Genomic DNA, 22,968 nt, shown 5'->3' on the forward strand with positions numbered 1-22,968 from the left:
GATGTGTTCTTTCTTTGTAGAATGAGGAAGTGTCAGAATCTGCAATGGATGCCTTCAAAAGCGTATCTCCAGAAGCAAGCTAAAGGTAGGCTAAAAGGCTTGGCTGGGGTATAGCACAAGAGAGAAATCTTCGTCTCTTAAATTTGGCTCTTTGTGCTGTCATCGTGGCTACACTGAGCTTACAAAAGGTTAGTCTGCAGCCAAATGTTACCAGGGAGCTGCCTGTTCTGCTGATGTCAGGTGAAAGTTGCAGGAGAGATGCGAGTACAGGCAGCATCTCTGCTCCCTAGCAGTGGCCGTCTCTCTCAGCACTGGACTTGTGGTTTTTCCTTCCTTTTGTGAGCTGCTGCTGACGGCTGGTCACTCCCCTCTGCCCTTCAGGTGAAGCATTTCTCAGAGGTTTGCCTGCTCCTGAGTGACACGGGCCCTGATGAGTCTCTTGGAGCCTCCTTGCCTCTGACATAAGGCTTAAGTGAGCCATTATACGTGCTCTGTTAAATCCCTGCATTCGTGGGATCGGACCTCTGGAAGTCCACGTGTTAGTGTGACAGCAGTCAGGCAGCTGCCTTGGACTCCCTGGACTTTGCCATACAAAGTCTGCTTTCTCCTTTGCACGGTTAAGCTCTGAATCTGCTTTACTACGAAAGGGTTTTGCTTACTGCTCTGTCAGAAGAGAGGCCCAAGGTATTAGAACACAGATTGCAACATAAGCCAAGTGCATTCATTTTACCAGCAAAATGCCTTCATTTCTTCGAGTACTGTTTTTTCTTTTGTATGACAGAGTGACAAAATTCTGACATCAAAGTGTCTGCTTCCTTATTTTTAAAAAAGCAGCAAATTTTGAACTCACACCATTTTATCTGTGTTGCTTTATTGATACTTCTTCTTCCTAGCTGCAAAAAAGAAAGAGAAGAAATCGAAGACAAATGAAAAGAAAGAAAGCCATTCGGGAAAGAACCAGTTGGACTCTGGACAGAAGCAAACTCCTCAGACTGTCGTGTCCAGAGAAGACAATGCCGTAAAGAAGAGCAGTGAACCTGCCCGTAAGCCCGTTGAGGAAAAGCATGAGGATGGGAATTCCTCCGTTCCGGTGTCGGAGCCCAAACAGGTCCCTGCATCTGGTACCAGAAAGACTGGCAAGCAGGCGTCCCAGCCAGTACAGCTCCCTCCTTCTCAGCCACCGAGCTCAGGACCTTTGAAAAAAGAAGCGCCTAAACTTACCACTCCTGAGCCTAAGAAAAAGCAGACTCCCCAGCCAGAAATAGGTAAATGGGACTGTTTATCCTCAATCTGTTTGAGTCACGTTAAGTAACAATACTGCTGAAAGCTGTTGGATTGTAAAACGGATAAATGCTTTACGATCTGATGAAGTTACAGCAGATTATTTTGGGATTTTTGTGTAGAACTGGCTTCCTTTTTATTGAACTCCAGCGTGTGTTGGGGCGGGGAGAAAGATGGCCATCCTCACTTCAGTTTTTAGTCACGTAGTCTTGGCAGTCTTGAAGTGTATTTTCGATACTGTGAAGTCTGTTGACTGTTCACAGTCTGAATGTGAAACAAGAAGAATGTAACCTTTATATTACAAAAACATAGTCCGCTCTTGCACATAGAACAGAGCAGAACTGACAAGGCAGCTCCGGGACTTCGGTGGCTTTGCACCCAGAACGCTTCAGGTTTTTAGCAGAGCAAGCTCTCCTGGTCGTGCCTCGAGGAGACTGCTCGAGTCGTAGTTGGTGAGGTGCAGTCACAGAAGAGGGTGGAAAAATTGTAGGCTAAAATTCATCACACATTACCCAGCTGATTTTTTTCCCTTTTCTTCTCTACAGGTGGCTGTTAGTTACTTGAAATACTCATAATTTTTCCCCCCTTCCTAGGCACAGAACAAAGCAAACAGAAAAAAATTGCTCCCCGTCCAACTTTCCCTGTGAAACAGAAACCAAAAGAAAAGGTGAATACCGTTTTTTGTACACAGTCAGTAAATTTCAAGAACCTGGAACTTCTGTCTGTCTAGAAATAGAACTGTATTACTTGACCCTTTTGCAGATTTTTTTTTTTTGGTACTTAAAGTTGTTAGGTTTTTCCTTGTGGCAGTCTGTGGATACCAAAGTTCCTGGCATATGCCTGAGATTTGGTTCGGATGTTAACTTGTTCTCTAAGACATTGTGGGGTGAAAACCAAAAAACTAAAACAAAACAAAAAAGCCCAACAACAGCAAAAAGAATCTGGGAGAAAATCACGTAGGGACTAGTTATACCCAGAGGTGCCCCACTGCAGCAAAATAACAGCCAGCACTCTGATGAGAGAGAACAACGTGATGTTAGAGGGAAATGCAGCAAATGGAATTGGAAACGTAATTGCGTGTGGGATGCTCTTAAGAAATGGTTTGCAGAATGGTTGCTTTCTTGCAACGTTTACACACTCGTTAGTTCTGTAATGGTTTGGGGGTTTTGTCTGTGAATTGTCTGTGGCGTTTGATATAATTACTGGTTAAGTTTTAGCGTGCGGGGCTGTGATTAATGCAGGCTCCTTTACTTGACTAGGAAAAGCCCCCTCCTATAAGCAAGCCAGAAAGCAGCACGCTGAATTTGCTCAGCACTCTGACTAACGGAAGCAGTTCCAAGCAAAAGCCACCTACAGATGGAGTCCACAGAATCCGAGTGGATTTCAAGGTAGAGGACAAAATGTTTTAAGTATTTGAATGTTACCTGGCTGTAAACACTGGAACTAGAGTCCCTCGAGAGTGCTGGCAGTGACTTCTAAGGTTGTGTGTCTGGTACCGTTCAGAGAGAACTGCAAATAGGAGCCTCCATGACAAGTCACTCGGTTGATTTTTTTTTTTTTTTTAGAAGCTTGTTATGCCTTTTTTGTCTTATAAATAGAGTACTGGATGAAGAGACACTTAAAGCTTTAAAACCTTAACTGTCAAGGTGTGAGGATGAGCAAGAATTTGAGGTTTATGAAGAATTATTCCATTAAGATGGAACTAAAAAACCTTACCACAACTTGAGCCAACAAGATTTGGGGAAAATGTTAGTAACTTGTAATTCACGACATTTTGGGTATATCTGGGGTTTTAAACTGATAAATCATGTACTTTTTTGAACGACAGTGTTGAAATAATAAAAGTTAATATTTTCCTAATAATTTTTCAGTCCATCTATAAGTGTTGATACTGGAGATTATAGTGAGATCTCGTAAGTGTTTTATACGACTATGGAGTTTTAATAAAGTACAATTCTTCTGAAATTTCACTTCTAGTAATAATTGTGCAAGCGTGAAAAACGTTGTCGTGTTCCTTAGGCTTGCCTTCCGTAGAAGGAAGGCTAGCGTCTTACTGAGCTCTCTTGGCCAGAGCAGCGCCGAGAGGTGACTATTCCAATATACACTGTAAAGTAGACCGAGGTAGAGCGGAAGGGATTTCAGTCTGAGAACGCTTAATCGCAGGCACAGACCGTATAAAGCAGCAGTCAGTGTGAGCACTTTATACTGATGTTGTATTGCCTTGTTCTGCATGGTGACGTATCCTTTTGTACTTTCAGGAGGACTGTGAAGTGGAGAATGTTTGGGAGATGGGTGGGTTAGGCATCGTCACCTCGGTACCTATTACTCCCAGGGTGGTCTGTTTTCTCTGTGCCAGCAGTGGACATGTGGAGGTAAAGCATTGTGTTCTGCTGTTGATGACTTAGTTACAGCACCGTGTTGTTACAAAAATAAATAAATAAATACTGTCATGACCGTAATCCAGAAGAAATTAAAGTAACACCTGTAAATCTGTCCTTGCTAAAATTTGTCCCAAGATACTAAAGTGCAAGGTACTTAAAATCGGCTTGGAAACTTCTGCGGCGCTTACTTTGGAGGGGAACCAAATTAGACGTAAAGAATAGCCTATTTGAGAGCACCCGCGTCTCTTCTTAATTTGGAATCCCACGTCTGATGTAAAGCAGGGGCTTTGGTTTCATGTAACGTGAAATAAGAAGGGCTGCCTGGTGATGGTAAAGGGCTTTAGGCAGTGGTGACTTTCCCAGGTATGTCTGTATCTGCTGAGAGCTGCAAACCATTACTGAAACGTGACTGGACAGATTCTGGTGCTGCATAAAGAGCTGGATTTGGGCTTACGAGGTGCTAATGTGTTTCCAGGTATAGACAGGTGCCTTCTCGACATCTTCAGACCAGCTGTCGTGGAAGGTGGTGCTAGCACTCTAGAAAAGGCTTGGTTATGATGGGTGAACAGTACTTGGGGAAAAGGCGGTTAAGTTCTGTGTGTGGACATCAGTGCACTTGAGGACCGTGAAGGTCCAGTGGGGCATGGAGCCATCCCTTCTCAGTCAGGTTGCTCAAGGGGGCAAACGATTCTCTGTCCCCTTGTGAGCCTGCAGTGTTTGTGCCCTAGGGTCGATTCCTCCTCTTGTATGACCAGCCTCGTAGGGTGTATGTAGAAATTAGAAGAGCTTTCACCTGGGCCGCCTAGGCTGAACAGAGGGAGAGATGTCTGTCTCCGCTCTGCGTGTCCCTTCCTTCTACACCGAGTGTTTCTTCTGGTGCTGTTGGCTTGCATTACAGCGAGGGAGGGAGATCCTGAAGAGCCCTGTAGGCCTTTGCCAGTGCTCAGAACGCTTAGATAACAGGTACCAGGCTGCCCTTTGCGGCTAGGTGCCTAGCCTGGGTAGACGAGCATGTGTTTGCGTTGTCAGAAGTACACGCACAGTTTCCCTCCTAAAATAAGCCAGTAGATATCCTTGCTCTGTCAGTTGTAACGCAGAATTCAAAGCAGTTTGGAGCGCGAGGGGGCTTGTTTGGGAATTGGGAGCAGCTTCTGACTTGCTAAATCCCCCCTCTCCCCCCTTGCAGTTTGTGTATTGCCAGGTCTGTTGTGAGCCTTTCCACAAGTTCTGCTTGGAGGAGAGCGAGCGGCCGCTGGAGGACCAGCTGGAAAACTGGTGCTGCCGTCGCTGCAAGTTCTGCCACGTGTGTGGGAGACAGCACCAGGCCACCAAGGTACCCCCAACCCGCCGGAGACCCGGTGGGCACCCCCTGCCCCGCTCCGGAGCTCAGCTCGCGAGCGCGTACCGGGGAGCAGGGCAGCGCGGGGGCTCTGCGCGAGCGCCGCTGCGCGCCGGGGAGGACGCCTCTCGAGTCGCTGTGTTGCGGCCTCTCCTTGTTGCCCCGAATGGGGGATCCAACATAAACCGAAAATGCCCAGGGTTTTGCATCCCTTCGAAGGGTCTCTGTTCCAATGCTTTTTCCCCTTACGCTTGTAGCAGTTGCTGGAGTGTAACAAGTGCCGAAACAGCTATCACCCTGAGTGCCTGGGCCCAAACTACCCAACGAAACCCACCAAGAAAAAGAAAGTTTGGGTGAGGGATTTTGATTTCTCTTTTGGGCAATTCACTTGTTGACTGATTGCAACGCTGTGGGCCAGAGCTCTGCAGATTCCTTGCTCTGGTGCAATCGCTTAGCCTTTTAAGGCAAGGGCCTGTTGCGTTGGAAAGAAGTACTGAAATGGGTTGTTGATAAGGTTCTGAACAAGCAGGATGTTTAAAGGGATTGCACCTTTTTTAGTTGTAGTAATTCTTCTGATCGTAGTCCCAGAACACAGAAGCAGCTCTTTAGAGAGCTTTAGAGAGCATATCTTTAGAGATATGCTGTTTTATGTGAAGGGAAAGGTGATATTTTCTTCAGTGCAAATATGAAGGACAGAACAACTATACTGTGGTTTATTTTCATTTTTTTCTTGTTGCATCGTCACCATCTTACCATAAAGGGAGGGAGCTCTTTTCAGTGAAAGTTTTGGTATTTGAAACCCCTTGTTCTGTTGTATAAGCTCTCTGCACTCATTAAATAATAAAGACTATGAAATGTGTCGTTAGGCCTAAAGCACAGAAAGCACTGGGTAAAAGCAAGTAACTCTTGCCAAACACGTTCCTTTTCCAGATATGTACCAAATGTGTTCGCTGCAAGAGCTGTGGATCAACGACACCAGGCAAAGGGTGGGATGCACAGTGGTCTCACGACTTCTCGCTGTGTCATGATTGTGCCAAACTCTTTGCTAAAGGTACAGAAAGTTGTGATTCTTTACAGCAGGAGCCTCTTCAGAATCCCTGTTGTAACATGACCGTTCCTTCTTGTGTTGGTCACTGTACGTGAGGCCTTTGAACCTAAGATAGGCACTCTGGGGGGAAGTCTCAGGGTAGAAAATCTTAACTGTTCCACCTAATTTCTTGCCTGTATGTCATCTTTGTCCTTTCATTTTACTCTGTAAAGCTAATTGCGTATAATATTTTGTGAGTCTCGCCACCCGCAAAAAAGGGCACCCAGTAACAGGACTCTAGAGCAGTCGGTGGTCTTGCAGGCAGGTTATTGTTGGGGCCGTTGTTTGCAGTGTTGCGAAAGCAGATGTAACTGTATTGGCAGCTTACTGGTGGGGGGTTTCAGAGAGCTGCTTTCTTAGCACAGTAGTAACCACCTCGCCTTTCAGGTGTGTGTGGCAGCTCAGCTTCCGATAAAAATCACGTCTTGTTTGCAGGTAATTTTTGTCCTCTGTGTGACAAATGCTATGATGATGACGACTATGAGAGCAAGATGATGCAGTGCGGGAAATGCGACCGCTGGGTCCACTCCAAATGTGAAAACCTTTCTGGTAAGGCAAATCCTTGTCTCCTCAGTACTTAGGAACGCAGGGCAGCGAGTAGACCAAAGCAATCTGGTTTTGGACCTTTCTGCTAGAGTGTTAGGTTACACCCTTGCCTGTTGTGACCTACCTGAAAAATACCTGTAGAATGGCTGCAGGTAAACCAGTACTAATATCAGTGACATCATTTGGGACTTGCCTCAAATGCAGTACTGCTCAGTTAGTTGCACAAGATGCTTTTGTTACTTGAAAAGTGTTTCAGTTAGAGAGTAAGTGCAGGGTAGGGGGTTTCCCCTATAACCGTCCTTCAGTAAAGTAGTTTGGATTGTTACTATTTTTTTTTGTCTCTAGATGAAATGTATGAGATACTCTCTAACTTGCCTGAGAGCGTAGCATACACCTGCATTAACTGTACGGAGCAGCATCCTGCAGAGTGGCGTCTGGCACTGGAAAAGGAGCTGCAGGTTTCCTTGAAACAGGTTTTAACGGCCCTGTTGAACTCCAGAACTACGAGCCACTTGCTGCGGTATCGACAGGTAAGCCAGGGCCTCGCATCCCGATAACACATTCTGGCTTCAAGCCTTGCCTGGCATTCGGTTGGATTCTGGCATTGCTGTGCATCGTGCTGCGAAAGTGTCTTTATCGTACTTAGAGCAACACGTACTGTGGTTTTTGTTTTCTTTTGTTCATGCCTGTGGAAACAAAGAGGTGGGTATCTCTGGCATGACTTCTGAGGCTAAAAGGAAAAATAGGGTAAAGTTCTTCAAGGAATGGGAGGATTTAGCTCTGTGATGGTGGAGGCGCCTTTTTGACAGAAGAACAGGATCTCAGTCTTGAAATACATATTCGGAAATACGACTTCTGAAAATTATTTCGATCCTTACTGCTGATCACTGCTGTGTGCCTTACAGATCAGCAGCAGAAAGACGGTTAAGATATTTTTATTTTTGTCCCTACGTTTTGGACAGGAATTCAGAACTTGAGTGTCCTTTTCTTTCATGTTAGCGAGAATCTCTGTGCCAATAAGTGTGCCTGGGAGTACGTCATGAGTAGCAGCCACACTTCAATAGCCAATGTCCTCTGTCTGGTTGCTGATATTAACAGGCAGCAAAACCGCCTGATTTAAATCCCGAGACGGAAGAGAGCATCCCATCCAGAAGCTCTCCTGAAGGTCCCGACCCGCCCGTCCTAACAGAAGTCAGCAAACAGGAGGAGCAGCAACCTCTGGATCTGGAAGGAGTGAAAAGAAAAATGGATCAAGGAGCTTACATTTCTGTGGTATGTGGGAGTTTTAGTGTTCCGCTCTAATAATAGATCCTATGAACTGCTTTGTGCCCTGTGGTATTTATAACTGAGCATGCTTAAGCCTTTTCTTTATGAACAGGGACACAGGTTAGCGTGCTGCTAAAAATAATTCTGGCTGGCGCTCGTGTTAATGTTGGCCCAAAGACACGTAATTTACACTGTTGTATGGCTCTCTTGAACCAGCAGGAGTACTTGGTTAAACTCCTTTTGCTCTTAGACAGACGTTTATGTTGATGGAAGCAGGATAGGTGCATGTGCAAATTCTAGCTGACAGCCTGGCCAAACAGCACCAATGGTAGTCAGGTGTCTGGAAACTAGTAATTCCCATGTGGAGGGGTGATACCTTTAGGGTATTTATGCAAAATGCTACTGTAGACTGAATCGGTTTTATCTCTAGGGAGCAACCTTTTCCTCTTTTTCCCCTATAGCACCTGTAACCTTGAGGAAGAATGTATATTGCAAAGTCCTGGGCAAACATGCTGCTGCCAGATTTTGGCCAAATCCTCGTGAGGCAGCTAGCTTAGCTGGTTTAAAATCGGTCAGCAGTCAGCTCCAGGTGGAAGGAAGAAGAGAACAGTTGTGGGTTGGTTTGTGTAGCCATTCTGCCAGCCAGTTTGCAAATGTACAGGGCTGCTTGTTTCTTCACAGCCAAGTTGTTCTTCTGCTTAAGTCAGTGTTCTAGTTCAGTCTTTTAGTCATCTGGATGCTTGCTTGATGCCTTAAATTAGTGGATGGTGTAGCTGTACAAGAGACAATTCTGTTAATGTGAAATTTTGTGGCTTTCTTGTAGTTGGATTTTAGTGATGATATCGTGAAGATAATTCAAGCAGCCATTAATTCTGATGGAGGGCAGCCAGAAGTTAAGAAAGCCAATAGCATGGTCAAGTCCTTCTTTATTCGGGTGAGCTGGACCACAGTTATTTTGAAATCTGCTTGCATGTTGCTGTTGGAATCCAGAGAGTCCATCACGCTTACCATTGCTTGGGTATTTCCTGGAGTAAAATAATACTTTGTCAGAGTTGTTGATGAAATCTTACTAGTTGTGCATTTACAGTAGATCTTGGCTGAATGTCTTTGAATTTGGGGTATGTTGTATAACATTCCTAATGCAGTGTTGTTTTCCTTCAGCAAATGGAGCGTGTTTTTCCATGGTTCAGTGTAAAAAAGTCCAGATTTTGGGAGCCAAATAAAGTAACAAGCAAGTAAGTAATTGTTCTGTGTCCCACTGTGACACCCTGCGGTTTGCCAGCTGTCCAAGCAAAAAGTATCAAGAGAGCCTGTTTGTGTGGTTGGCTTTTCTGTTTTTCTTTTTTTCCCCCCCTTTTTTTTTTTTTTTAGGAAGTGCAACAGTAATCCCATTCCCAGGTTTTGCATACACTTCCTTTTTCTAAAGCAGGGTAACCAAAAATGTTATTTAGAAGTAGGCATAATTAATTGTGTGTTGGCTTGTCAGTCCTTCCTTCCCCCACCTCCTCCTCACCCCCATTTTGTGCGGCCCTCCTGCATCTGTTAGCCTCAAAAGAAGCAGGCAGCTGCATCACAAGCCTTACAATGTGAGTGACGGGTCATAGCCTGTGTTGAGAGCACGTGTGGACTGTAATTAATTAAATTGGTTGTTATTGTGTATTGAATGTCAGTAGTGCTGGTAGACAGGGCATGAGGTCCTCTGGTGTAGTCAGGTCTGACAGCTGACTCCTTGTTGCATTTCAGCAGTGGTATGTTGCCGAATGCAGTGCTGCCCCCTTCGCTTGACCATAATTATGCTCAGTGGCAGGAGCGTGAAGAGAACAACCGCACTGAACAGCCCCCTCTGATGAAGAAAATCATTCCAGCTCCAAAACCCAAAGGGCCTGGAGAGCCAGATTCACCAACTCCTCTACATCCTCCTACGCCACCTATCTCTAGTAAGAAAACAGACTGCAGCACTATGGGTCCCAAACCCAGAGCGCTTCATTCCAAACCTCCTGGTAGTAAAGAGAGGGTGGTATTAGTTCTGTGTGCGACTGAAGAACTTTGGAGAGCTCTGTGACCTGAAATCATTCGGAGGCTGTTACATATGACGTGTTTCTGAGCTGAGCTTGGGCCCCGAAATGCATTTGCACCTGCCTCTTTTCCCCCAGAGCAAGGGCTGTGTAGAGGCTGATGTGTGTTTTTCCTTGCTCTGCAAGCTGGCTATTGAAAACTCTAGGCTGCTGTTTGGCTCTTCTACCCTTTTTACTTACTGACAATCTTTCCACATGAATTTTTGCCTCCCTGACTTCGAAGAATAAACAGTGTTCTTTCTTTTAACTCTAAGGCTCTGACAGAAGCAGAGAGGATAGTCCTGAACTTAACCCACCTCCGGATGTAGAGGACAACAGGCAGTGCGCGTTGTGCCTGAAATACGGCGATGACAATGCTAACGTGAGTATCTGGCACGTGCCCTTTTTGATAGGAGCTGATTTAAGCAGTATTGTAGATAGGCTGGATGCTTTTTGTGCGTTGTTGTGTCTCGTGGAACACCTGAAAAGAGCGTTTCCTTCCGTTCTTTAGGATGCTGGGCGTCTTCTCTACATTGGCCAAAATGAATGGACACACGTGAACTGTGCTTTGTGGTCAGCAGAAGTATTTGAAGATGATGATGGTTCTCTGAAAAACGTGCACATGGCTGTGATCAGGGGCAAGCAGCTGGTGGGTATCAGTACAGAATACTTTGTTAAACGTCACGCTGATTTACACAGAACCAAGACAAGAACCCGACTGAAATATTCCTTGTGTGTGTTTTTTCTGCTCTGTCCCCTCCTTGCATTACTCTGAACTTCTGTCTGTGCCAAAAGAAACAACTGACAACAGTAATGGTAGCCTGGCTTTAGAAGGGATTAATTTTTAACTTTTATTTTTATTTGTAGAGATGCGAGTTCTGCCAGAAGTCGGGAGCCACAGTGGGCTGCTGCCTCACCTCCTGTACGAGTAACTATCATTTCATGTGCTCAAGAGCCAAGAACTGTGTCTTTCTGGACGATAAGAAAGTTTACTGCCAGAGGCATCGTGACTTGATCAAAGGAGAGGTGAGATTCTCCTCTCACACCCTGCCTTGTCTGAAGGTGGGGTTAGCCTGTAACTGCGAGCACTTTTTAGAAGTTAATATTGAATGTGTTTCTTACTAATGAGGGCTGGACCGCAGTGCTGTTAAAAAGAAGTCAGCGGTACAATGGTGTGGGGGGGTTTGGCGAGTGGTGCTACGTGGCAGGTCAAAAACCAAAAGACCAAAGTGGGGAGCGAGTAAGACAGACTGCGTAGTGTACCTGTGGTGGTTCCTTTAAAATTAATGAGTAGTTTTGTTGATTCTTGTTCCAGGTGGTTCCCGAGAATGGGTTTGAAGTTCTTAGGAGAGTTTTTGTGGACTTTGAAGGGATCAGTTTGAGAAGAAAATTTCTTAGTGGCTTGGAACCAGAGAACATCCACATGATGATTGGTAAGAGCTAGTCTCTGGACACTTGATCCACCTTTGGTGCTGGAATCTGGTTCACAGAACTTTTCTGTTCCTCTTCCTGCTCAGGTTCAATGACGATAGACTGTTTAGGAATTCTGAATGACCTCTCAGACTGTGAAGATAAGCTGTTTCCCATTGGCTATCAGTGAGTATAAGCTGTTTCATGGTTAGATGTCTTTTAGTATATTACATGCCAAGCCAGTGCTGGAGTGACAGATGCAAAAACTGACTGTAGCTTTCATACGCTGTCCAAGAATCTTGTGATGAAGCTAGGTGTGCAGCGTGTTGTGCCAGGAAGCCTTTGTCCTTTGCAATTTTGAGAAACTGAAATTTTAAAATAGGAAAGCTGAGGTTTACTCGGCTGTCGAGTGAATTCTTTTGTGTTTGAATTACCTTCCCAGGTGCTCCAGGGTGTACTGGAGCACAACAGATGCCAGGAAGCGCTGCGTGTACACCTGCAAGATCATGGAGTGCCGGCCTCCGGTGGTAGAACCTGACATCAACAGCACTGTAGAGCATGATGATAACAGAACAATCGCCCATAGCCCAGTTCCCCTTACAGGTAATCTTCTAAGGACTTTCTAAGGGTATATTCTCTGCGTGGTTTTGCCATAGTTTATCCTTACCAGAAAGCCAGGTAGTGGCTAGGACCTGTACCTCTTAAACCCAGTTTGGACTAGAATGCACTTCAGGCTTCCAAGTATGTTACAGCATCTTAAGACTTAAAAAAAAAAAAGAGCTAAGCTCCTGAGTATGCTGCTAACTTCAAAAACTTGAGCCAAGCAAAAGCTACCGGAGTAATGCTTTCTGCTCTAGACATCTGAGGTTTTTCTAGTGATCTAAAACTTCAAATTGTGCTTCAGGTGTTGGTTTTGGTATATAATGTGGGGGTTGTTAAATACCGTGTGGAATAGTAGTACTGCGCTTTTTCCCTGTTTCCAAATTGCTTTCTCCGTATCCATAGGTGAGGTTAAAAAAAAACAAAACAAAACAAAAAGAAAATCTCACCCCTATCCTTTTCAGTTCCCAGAAGATGAGGCTGTGGGAGATTTTTAAAACTTTCACAATAGTCATCATTGTCAATATAGAATCTTAAACTTTTATTTAAAATGTAATGGAATTTCGTGTGTAAGCTGAGGGTTAATGTATTGCTGCAAGTATTTGAAAATTGTTCTTCAGAGAAGAAACCAGACATTATCTGATGGCAAGGAAGCAGTGCTCTTTGATTTTGTGTTTATTTAACAAATACCCTGATTTTTTCCCCAAGTGAAACCTGGTAACAATATATACTTTATCAGATCATAGCTTTTAGGATTCGGTGGTGGCTTACACTGGTGTTTCTTTTTTATGCAACAACAGAAACTCTACCTAAAGACAACCAGAATACACCTGAAATTGTAAACCCACCATCACCAGATCGTCCCCTGCATTCTCAGACCTCTGGTTCCTGTTACTATCCACTGGTCTCAAAGGGTCCCCGGATCAGGACGCCAAGTTATCCATCCACACAGAGGTCTCCTGGCTCTAGGCCATTACCCTCTGCAGGTATTTCAAGGGCTGTTGACTTCGATTTTTGTTTGGTTTTGGTTTGGAAATATTTTTAGTTTGGTTCTGTCTTTTTTGGCTTCACTCAGAACGTTTAGTTTTCTGTTTCTGGAGAAAATAGTGAAATGGCAGTAGGTTTGAGGGGAGGAAACTTCTGAGAATATACAGTAGAGATGGCGTGTCAAGGAACGTATGACTGAAACAAAAATTTCCGAGCTGAAGAAAGCAGTGCTTGGGCAATATAATAGCAGTAATACAGAAGAGCTGTAATAGAAGTTAGGGGCTTAACCTTAACTCGGCTGTTTTTTTTCCAGAGAGAGTCGGAAATCTGGTATTGTAATTCAGCTACTATTTCTGTGAGAATGAGTCACGTTTTGTTTCAAACTGAAGTTGAAAATTCACATCTGAAGTTGAGATACAGAACCCTGAGATACAAACTTGTCAGCTCTACGTGGTGAAGACTAATTGGTGGCATCAGATTTTTAATACCTGTCGTCTCAAGTGTCATCATTGTGTTAATGCTATTTGGCTGAAGGGCTTTGCTGGGTTTTAATTTCTTGTGCTTTACATGAAGGGGTTGGGTATGTATTGATGTGAAGGTTTCAGATCACCTGACAGTCTTTCTTGCCTTATTTTTCAGGAAGTCCTACCCCAGTGACCCATGAAATAGTGACAGTAGGAGATCCTTTACTATCCTCTGGACTTAAGAGCATTGGTTCTAGGAGACACAGCACCTCCTCTTTGTCACAGCAGCAATCAAAGCTGCGCATGATTTCCCCCACGCGAGCCGGGAACGCTTACTCTAGACACAGCGTATCTTCAGTTTCCAGCGTGGGGTCCCCTCCAGAACATGAACCAGGCGCCAAAAGTACTGACCGCTTTGTGGGATCGGGGAATGCAGGTACTCCAAGTGCTCCAGGTCAAAGTTGCTCTGCTGGCTCAGGCTCCCAGAAAACAGCGGCTACAAGTGGAACTAAAACTTACCAGCTGGATGCATCTCAGTCTATGGAAGGAAAACATTCTAGCAGTTCAGATTTGATAGCCAAAGGTGCACCTTCTAAGGGAGAGAAGATGAAGATGCTGACCTCAAAGGACCCAGATTATTCAGCTCATAGTTTTGGTTCCGGAGGAAACTCCAAAACGTCCACTCAACCAACCAGTTCATCGGGCACAGAAGTGAATGTCAAAATAGGAACGTTTCAAGAATGTTCAGGTTCCTTTTCTTCCAAAGAAGCAATATCCTTTCCACCTTTGCATCAGAGAGGCCCAAGGAAAGACAGAGATCAGCACGTGGAACCTGTACAGCCAGAGAAACCGACTGTGGTTGATGAGGTGGACGCAAAGACCCTGAAGCCTGCCGGAGCAAATAGCAGATCTCCTGCAGCAAGTGAGCAGGTGGTTTCTGCCCCTAGAGACAGGCGTCAGAAGGGGAAAAAGTTAATGAAAGAGAGTTTTAAAGAGAAACATTCCCTGAAATCTCTTACGGATTCAAGTCAAGCAGTAGGCAGTGAGGAAGGAAACACGAAACCTGAATTTGGTCATCAGGCTTTGGCAACTGAACAGATTGGCCAGAGGTTATGTAATAATATCCCTGCTGAAAAAGCTGGCGAGAAGTCTCCACCTTCGCAAGGGCCGTCTAAAGGTTCTGCCGTGCAGATGGAAGCGGCCTCTAAGGAGCCGCAGGCACCTAGAAAACGCACCGTTAAAGTCACCCTGACTCCGCTCAAGATGGAAAGTGAAAACCAGTGTAAAAATGCACAGCAGGAAAGTGATGCTGAACCTCAGTCTGCAGGGGCAGAGCCGGCCGCTTCAGCGGAGGCCTCCTCGACCTCCGAAAGCCCGGAAGATAACCCTGTAGTTCAGGGAAGTCCAAACGAAGCGCCAGCACAGGAATCCCAAAATACTGTGTATGAAAATTTGCCCGTTCAGGATAACAACTTGATGCTCCAGGATGGAACTAAAGCTCAAGAAGAAGGCTCGTACAAGCGGAGGTATCCACGGAGAAGTGCTCGGGCCAGATCCAATATGTTCTTTGGACTGACTCCTCTGTATGGCGTGAGGTCTTACGGAGAGGAAGACATCCCCTTCTACAGTAACTCGACGGGGAAGAAGCGAGGGAAGCGGTCTGCAGAAGGGCAAGTGGATGGCGCAGATGACTTGAGCACGTCGGATGAAGATGACTTGTACTACTATAATTTCACTAGAACGGTGGTTTCCTCGAACACGGAGGAGAGGCTTGCGTCCCACAACTTATTCAGGGAGGAGGAGCAGTGTGATCTTCCAAAAATCTCACAGCTGGACGGTGTGGATGATGGAACTGAAAGCGATACGAGCGTCACGGCAACAACAAGAAAAGTCAGTCAAGTAACTAAAAGGAGCGGTAAAGAAAACGGGACAGAGAACTTAAAGCTCGACAGAACTGAAGAAGCCGGAGAGAAAGTACAAGTCACCAAGAGCTCCGCTGTCCACAAAAGCGACCCGAAGGTTGATAACTGCCATCCTGTGAGCAGGGTTAAAGCCCAAGGTCAGGATTCGCTGGAAGCTCAGCTGAGCTCGCTGGAAACGGGTCGCAGGGCTCACACAAGCACGCCCTCTGACAAGAACTTACTGGACACTTTTAACACAGAACTTCTGAAATCCGACTCTGACAATAACAACAGCGATGACTGCGGGAACATCCTCCCCTCCGACATCATGGACTTTGTACTGAAGAACACACCGTCGATGCAGGCGTTGGGAGAAAGCCCGGAGTCGTCCTCATCTGAACTTCTAACACTTGGAGAAGGTTTGGGTCTGGACAGCAACCGTGGCAAGGACATGGGTTTGTTTGAGGTGTTCTCCCAACAGCTGCCAACCGCCGAACCGGTGGATAGCAGCGTCTCTTCCTCCATATCGGCAGAGGAGCAGTTTGAACTGCCGCTGGAGCTGCCTTCCGACCTCTCTGTTCTGACCACTCGCAGCCCTACGGTGCCCAGCCAGAATCACAACAGGCTCGCCGTCATCTCCGAGTCCTCGCTCTCCTCCTCGGGAGAGAGGTCGATGCTCGCCTTGCCTTCCACAGAGTCTGGGGAGAAGAGAGTGACGGTCACGGAGAAGTCTGCCTCGGGGGAAGGTGATACAGCTCTCCTGAGCCCGGGAGTAGACCCGAGCCCCGAAGGACACATGACTCCCGATCACTTCATCCAGGGCCACATAGATGCAGAGCATATAGCCAGCCCGCCCTGCGGCCCCGTCGAGCAAGGGCACGGCAGCACCCAGGATTTAACGAGGAGCAGCGGGACGCCGGGTATCCAGGTGCCGGTGTCGCCCACCGTTCCCCTCCAGAGCCAGAAGTACGTGCCAAACTCCACGGACAGTCCCGGCCCCTCGCAGATCTCCAACGCCGCGGTGCAGACGACGCCGCCCCACCTCAAGCCAGCCGCAGAAAAGCTTCTGGTAGTCAATCAAAACATGCAGCCGCTCTACGTCCTCCAAACCCTTCCCAACGGCGTCACTCAAAAGATACAGTTAACGCCCTCCGTTAGTTCTGCGCAGAGCGTGATGGAGACCAACGCGTCGGTGCTGGGGCCCATGGGGAGTGGGCTCACGCTGACCACGGGATTAAACCCGAGCTTGCCCTCGTCTCAGTCGTTATTCCCTCCCACGAGCAAGGGGCTGCTGCCCATGTCCCATCACCAGCACATACATCCCTTCACAGCCACTCAGACCGGCTTCCCACCCAACATCGGCAGTCCTTCGCCAGGTCTTCTGATCGGTGTGCAGCCACCCCCTGATCCTCAGCTCTTAGTGTCTGAAGCTAGTCAGAGGACAGACCTTGGTACCACAGCTTCCACACCAGCTGCCCTGGGCAAGAAGCGGCCAATATCTCGTCTGCAGTCGCGGAAGAATAAGAAGCTGGCTCCCTCTGGAACCCCTGCTGCTATAGCTCCGCCTGATATGGTCTCCAACATGACCTTAATTAATTTTGCTCCTTCCCAAATTTCCAACCACCCGTTGGATTTGGGAACCATTGCGAATTCAACATCCCACCGAACCGTCCCCAATATTATCAAGAGGTCCAAGTCGGGGGTCATGTATTTTGAGCAAGCATCTTTGCTCTCGCAAGGTGGGACCACCACTGCAGTCGGCACGTCTCCCAGTGTCATCGGGCCAGACACCAGTCACCTCCCAGCAGGGCCTGTATCAGGCCTAGCATCGAGTTCCTCGGTGCTGAACGTCGTATCCATGCAGGCCACGGCAGCCCCTACTACCGGTGCGTCAGTTCCTGGTCACGTTTTGGGCCAAAGTTCGGTAACTCGGTTAACAAGCCCTGGATTATTAGGGGACCTTGGTTCGATAAGCAACCTCCTGATCAAAGCTAGTCAGCAAAGCCTTGGTGTCCAGGAGCAGCACATGACTTTACCGCCGAGTTCTGGGATGTTTTCGCAACTGGGAGCATCCCAAACTCCGTCTACGGCAGCGATGACGGCTGCGTCGAGCATATGTGTTCTGCCTTCAGCACAGACGATGGGCATGACGGTTGCGCCGTCGTCTGCTGACCCAGAAGGCTCTTACCAGCTGCAACATATGACACAACTCTTAGCCAGCAAAACCAGGGTTGCTTCCTCGCAGCTGGACCTCGGCACGGCTTCGGCAACGACGCAGTTGTCGAGTTTTCCGCAGCTGGTCGATGTTCCCAATAACACTGGACTCGAACAAAACAAGGCTTCCTCGTCGGTGATGCACGCCAGCTCAGCATCTCCTGGAGGCTCCCCGTCGTCTGGTCAGCAGTCTGCAAGTAGCTCCGTGCTGGGTCCCACAAAAATGAAGCCGAAAATCAAGCGCATCCAGCCATCGTTAGACAAAGGGAATGGAAAGAAGCACAAAACTTCTCACCCGTGGACCGGTTCTTCTGAAGCACACGTTCCTGACAGAGAGGCCATTGCTGTGCCACAGCTCTCAGCTACAGGGTAAGAGGAGCGTTTGGTTTTGCTCACCCTTGAGGTTTTGGAACAAGGTAAGAAAGAATTTTGCACTAGTTTCTACCGCAGATTTTCCTTTTGATAATTCCTAAGGTGAAAACCTCAGCTGCCAGCAGAAAGTAGATATGTAAAGGAGTTAGTAGAACTTACCACTGGAAAGGGAAGGATGAAAACCTGAAGGTTTTGAGGATCAGGGCTGTGAGAACTTACTTCATTGTTGACAGCTCTGGCAAATTCAGGAGTGTTTTAGAGATATCAGTAGAGGAAATGGCACTCAAAGGGGTGGTGGGTTCTATTCCTTGTTGATGTTAATGTGTGTAAGTGCTCCAGAACTTTTAATTGTACTATCGGCAGCGAAGGGATTGCTGGTACTAAAAGGCAGGAACATCCATCTTCTGGTAACTGAGAAATACTGCACATCACTTGTGTAGTCCCTTAATCATCTTAACATCTTGTAATACGTCTGGTTCTGAAAACATTGATCCAAAACTGTTCAGCCAGCTTAACCTTCTAAATAGCTTTTTTGTGTTGCTGGCACTTGACAGTTTGTTTTAGTCTGTCAGTGTTTTCTGTAGCCGTGTCCACATTCTGCCATGCACCTCTCGACTCCTGAGCTCGTTGCTTACGGTTGCTCAGGCACGTTTCTCTTGCACCCTGGTTTGTGCTCTTGAGGTGCAAGTCTTGGTTCTGATGCGATGCTGGAGGTGTGATCTGGTTCCTCCTACCTTAGGAGCAGTTGTTACTACTTGTGTCATTCTGCTGAACTGCTGAATCACTCGTGGCAGCTCCCAGTGGATGTGTTACTGCTTTCCAGTCTTGTTTGTGGCACGTATGGCTTGGCAGGTATTTTGACTGTTCCTACGTCTTTTTGTCCCAGGGCTCCTGCTACGAAGGCAGATACGCAAGATGCAGCGAGCGTAGATCAGCCATCGCAGAAGCAATGTGCCCAGCCTGCAGGGTAAGCGTTACACAGACGTCTCGGTCAGACTGTGCTCACTTGAGCTTAGGGAAATTTATCCAGAGAATGTGAGAAGTCTTACTTTGCTAGTTAAAATATCATGGCAGCTTTCCATCTGGCACGAGCGGTCGCATTTAGTTGCAATATGGAGCCATTTTTAAAATTAAGTTGCACGTAGTTGTGGGAAGCTTAGTGCTTGCTGAGAACAAGACTACTCATACAGATTTGGCTTATCATATGTTAGCATACACCTTACTACGGAGTACGGCCAACACGAAGAACAGGTCACAGTCTGCATTAAATTAGACTGCTGCCCACAGGCTGATGGATGCCTGGAAAATAAATGCCACTGAGCAGAATCTCTCTGTTTGTTTCCAGTTGAACTGATGTTAGAACATTCAATCTGGAAAAAGGTTCTTGTACCTCTCTCTAGTTCTCAGGTTTTGTAGGTGAGCGTTGAGGGCTGGTGAGGAAATGAGGTAGGTTGTTAAATATTTTCCTTCATGTTCTCTTCCTTGCCTCCCAAGGCAAACGGCAGTCCTCCCAGAATCTCAGTCAACACAGAACTCGGCAAATGAGCAGGAAAATGCAGGTATGTCTCTTCCTCAAGAGCACCGAGTCTTGGGAATCTTCAAGACTGGGCAATCACTGCCTTGAAGTGTTGATCTTTGTGTGTCTCGTTCTCTCAGGAAAAATCTCAGAGCTAATAGTCAGGTTATTCTTCTTTGAAGGGAGGAAAGCTTTGTTTGCTATTAATAGATATTGGACAAATAGTTATGTGTCTATTTTTAGCCTGTGGAAATTTCAGCACTTGAGATTTCACACCCTTACTACAACACTCTCTAGATTTCTTTCTTGGACGGATTTACTGGTCAAAAGGCAAGTTAGTAATTTTCAGTTGTGGAACAACCACTGGAAAAAACATCTCTACCCAGTTTCCTTCTTCTGTCTTTTCTAGGCTCCAAAGCTCTCGAGGAAGAAGAGAGCACTTTCAGCTCCCCACTTATGTTTTGGCTTCAGCAAGAGCAAAAGAGGAAAGAGTGTCTTGGCGAGAAGAAACCAAAGAAAGGTTTGGTTTTTGAGATCTCTAGTGACGATGGTTTTCAAATCTGCGCAGAAAGCATCGAAGGTGAGCTCTGTGTGTTGTCAGCTCTACTGGTTTTAGCTTTCCTTGCTAGAAATACAGTTATGACTTCTGAGGATCTCCTGCTTGCCTTTTTCATAGATTTAAAAAAAAAAACCTCTTGCTTTACAGCCCTAGAACAATCGTAGCTCCTAACACTGTCTGGATTCTAATGATGATTGTTATATTTTTTTCAATAGAATATATTCAGTGGGATATATATAGTGGTCCCATTTTTTTTAATCAATTGAGCAGTGGTGTTGAACCATATTTTGTGAAAGAATAGTCAGTGTGGGTCAGACAGTAGGCCATCTAGCCTTTTTCTCCAGATGATGTACTGCGAACGCTTACTTCCCTTTGTGCCAACGTGAATTTTGGAGAGGATGGAAGCAGTTGGATCCGAGGATCTTAATTTATGGCCCGTGAAAGGATGCAAACCTCTTATTCCCTGATTAGCTTATGTAAATATGAGCGTTTTGTTGGAAAAGGGCATACTGCACACGTGCCTGGAGGTCTGATGGAGTGTTGTTCCATTGGAAACTTGACAAGATGCAGCAGCAGAAGAGGCGTGGCACGGCCCCTGGTTTTGGCAGTTCTCGGTGCGCGGCGCTCGGGCACTCTTTCACTGTCTTGTCTTCTCTTTGTGCGACTGCAGATGCCTGGAAGTCACTGACCGACAAAGTTCAAGAAGCCCGTTCCAACGCCCGCCTGAAGCAGCTGTCCTTCGCAGGTAGGACCCGGCGCCACGCTCGCTTCTGCTGCGTTTGAACGTGCGAGAGCAAACAGACCTTTTTGTGGGCGTCTTGGGGTTCAGATCTCAAGAGTTTCAGTTCAGCTGCTGACTGCCTTATGGAGGATAATTTCTTCCTGACGAAATGATTGAAAATTCTTGTGTGAACTAGCTAATACAGGGCTTTTGTGACAATTGCAGGCTAGCACACAAGTTGCATTTCACAAGCTGCTGTATCCTCCGGCTCCAAGTTGTTTTTTTTTTTTGTTGTGTTCTATTTCTTGTTCCAGGTGTGAATGGTTTGAGGATGCTGGGGATTATCCACAATACTGTTGTGTTCCTGATTGAGCAACTGTACGGAGCAAAGCACTGCCACAACTACAAGTTCCGATTTCATAAGCCAGAGGAGGCCAATGAACCTCCCCTGAACCCCCACGGCTCGGCTAGGGCTGAAGTCCACCTGAGGCGAGTGTGAGCTTTGTCATTGTTAGGGCTAATGGCCCATTTGCTGGATCAACTCACTCCAGGGCGTAAGCAACAAGTCTCTACAGCGCTAAAGCTCGAAGTTAAAAAAGAATTCTTAGCAACTTTCTCATGTAAATCAATTCCATTGAGTCTTCTGAGTCTGCACATTCTTCTGTGCCACTTTGTTGACCGTTGCTTTGTTCAACAGAGCTTTCCTGGCTCCTTTTATTCACGGTTCTGTGTGTGATATCCTGAGGCATAGAAGGCTTTCAGAGAGCAGTAAACATGTCAAACTGCTGTGGCAACCCCATGTTTATTTTCAGTCAGGAAAACAAACTTCCTTTTGTCTCTTTCAATTGCAGGAAATCTGCATTTGATATGTTCAATTTCTTGGCTTCTAAACATCGACAGCCACCAGAGTACAACCCAAATGATGAGGAAGAGGAAGAAGTACAGCTGAAATCAGCCCGGTATGCAGCAGGGTCTAACGGTTACAAGGGGCAAGTAAAGCTGTGGTGTTAAAACTAAGAGATCAGGCTTAGTTATGCGTTGTTCTTCGAGGCAGCGTTCAAAGCTGGAAGGCTACCGAGCACTGGCAAATATAGGGGAGACTCCTGCAATAGCAAGAGAACTGACAGCTGAGGGTGACCACCAGGCCAGCCTTCCTCTGAATGTTTCTTTTCCTTGCTACTGTAAAACAATTGTGTGAGAATTTGGGCAGAAAAGGGAGGAAATGATCTTTTTATTATGTATGTGTAAAACCACTAAATTAATTTTGTGTTCTCAGTGGGCTGTAGTGTCACAGTGTCTAAGTTATACCTCAGGAGGTATCCCAGATAATACCTGGCACAGACTCTGACATACAGGTTGTCACTTAGCAGCGTCTCTTTGTTCTAGGAGGGCGACTAGTATGGATCTGCCAATGCCCATGCGCTTCCGACACTTGAAGAAGACCTCCAAGGAGGCAGTTGGTGTCTACAGGTACGGTTTTGTTCTGGTGCCTCTGCCTCTGGGACAGAGGGAGGTGAAAACCAGAACCCTTCTATGGAGTCAGATTCCAGCACTGAGGGGAAAAAGCAGGTTTGGGTTTTTTCCTCTCCCCCTTCTCCCTGCCCAAGTTACATATTTAAAAAGTGATCCTCAGCACAAACTACCTGTTCCTTGCTGGGTTACCTTGGTGACAGCCAAGGCCATGTGCTCAGGAATGGGCGAGAGGCCTAGTATTGTTCTTGTTGGCCTTACGTTGTAGAGGAGTAATGACCCCGCAGTGATCCTCACAATGAAGTAACCTGTTTCTTGCGGTGTCGGCAAGCTTGTGGTTCTGAGTTTTGCTCGTATCATTTGAAATACTCTCTTGTGGCTTTTTTAGGTCTCCCATCCATGGCCGGGGTCTGTTCTGCAAAAGAAACATCGATGCAGGTGAGATGGTGATCGAATATTCAGGCAATGTCATTCGCTCCATCCTCACTGACAAACGAGAGAAATACTACGACAGTAAGGTGAGTGATGGGCTTTTGGAGAAGTTCTTAAAGAGTTTGGGAGAACTAGACAGTGGCTGTGAAGGTAGGACAGGCTTAGGCCGTGTGAGAGCTGCGTTTGGAACGTCAGGAGTTGGGATCACAGACATCTCAGGGTATTTCCATTCTTGCTGCATCTCTAGAGGCACTTCTCGTTTTGCCCTGTGGGCTGGGAAGGGTCTCGGTCCAGTCTTAGCGTGGCAGATCCAGACAGCGCAGGGATGAAACGATCCAAGCGTGAGCTCGTGCAGACCAGCGGCGAGC

At 46.5% G+C, this 22,968-nt stretch overlaps 1 protein-coding gene across 1 annotated transcript in view; it reads left to right on the plus strand.

The window, feature by feature from the left end:
- The window catches only part of KMT2A (lysine methyltransferase 2A), a 44,071-nt gene that overhangs the window by 17,934 nt on the left and 3,169 nt on the right, over nucleotides 1-22,968 (plus strand). The window contains 30 exon segments of the mRNA XM_068418476.1: nucleotides 21-85; nucleotides 894-1,265; nucleotides 1,875-1,948; nucleotides 2,541-2,669; nucleotides 3,540-3,653; nucleotides 4,849-4,995; nucleotides 5,259-5,354; nucleotides 5,932-6,052; nucleotides 6,524-6,637; nucleotides 6,980-7,164; nucleotides 7,733-7,906; nucleotides 8,724-8,834; nucleotides 9,062-9,135; nucleotides 9,644-9,837; nucleotides 10,230-10,336; nucleotides 10,466-10,603; nucleotides 10,822-10,980; nucleotides 11,270-11,387; nucleotides 11,472-11,550; nucleotides 11,807-11,967; nucleotides 12,765-12,950; nucleotides 13,591-17,899; nucleotides 18,789-18,869; nucleotides 19,397-19,461; nucleotides 19,828-19,998; nucleotides 20,648-20,722; nucleotides 21,013-21,187; nucleotides 21,550-21,657; nucleotides 22,085-22,168; nucleotides 22,557-22,686. Of these exon segments, the coding sequence (XP_068274577.1) occupies nucleotides 21-85; nucleotides 894-1,265; nucleotides 1,875-1,948; nucleotides 2,541-2,669; nucleotides 3,540-3,653; nucleotides 4,849-4,995; nucleotides 5,259-5,354; nucleotides 5,932-6,052; nucleotides 6,524-6,637; nucleotides 6,980-7,164; nucleotides 7,733-7,906; nucleotides 8,724-8,834; nucleotides 9,062-9,135; nucleotides 9,644-9,837; nucleotides 10,230-10,336; nucleotides 10,466-10,603; nucleotides 10,822-10,980; nucleotides 11,270-11,387; nucleotides 11,472-11,550; nucleotides 11,807-11,967; nucleotides 12,765-12,950; nucleotides 13,591-17,899; nucleotides 18,789-18,869; nucleotides 19,397-19,461; nucleotides 19,828-19,998; nucleotides 20,648-20,722; nucleotides 21,013-21,187; nucleotides 21,550-21,657; nucleotides 22,085-22,168; nucleotides 22,557-22,686 (8,116 nt within the window).

This window comes from Nyctibius grandis, chromosome 25, assembly GCF_013368605.1.
Source record: "Nyctibius grandis isolate bNycGra1 chromosome 25, bNycGra1.pri, whole genome shotgun sequence".
NCBI classification, from domain to species: domain Eukaryota; kingdom Metazoa; phylum Chordata; class Aves; order Nyctibiiformes; family Nyctibiidae; genus Nyctibius; species Nyctibius grandis.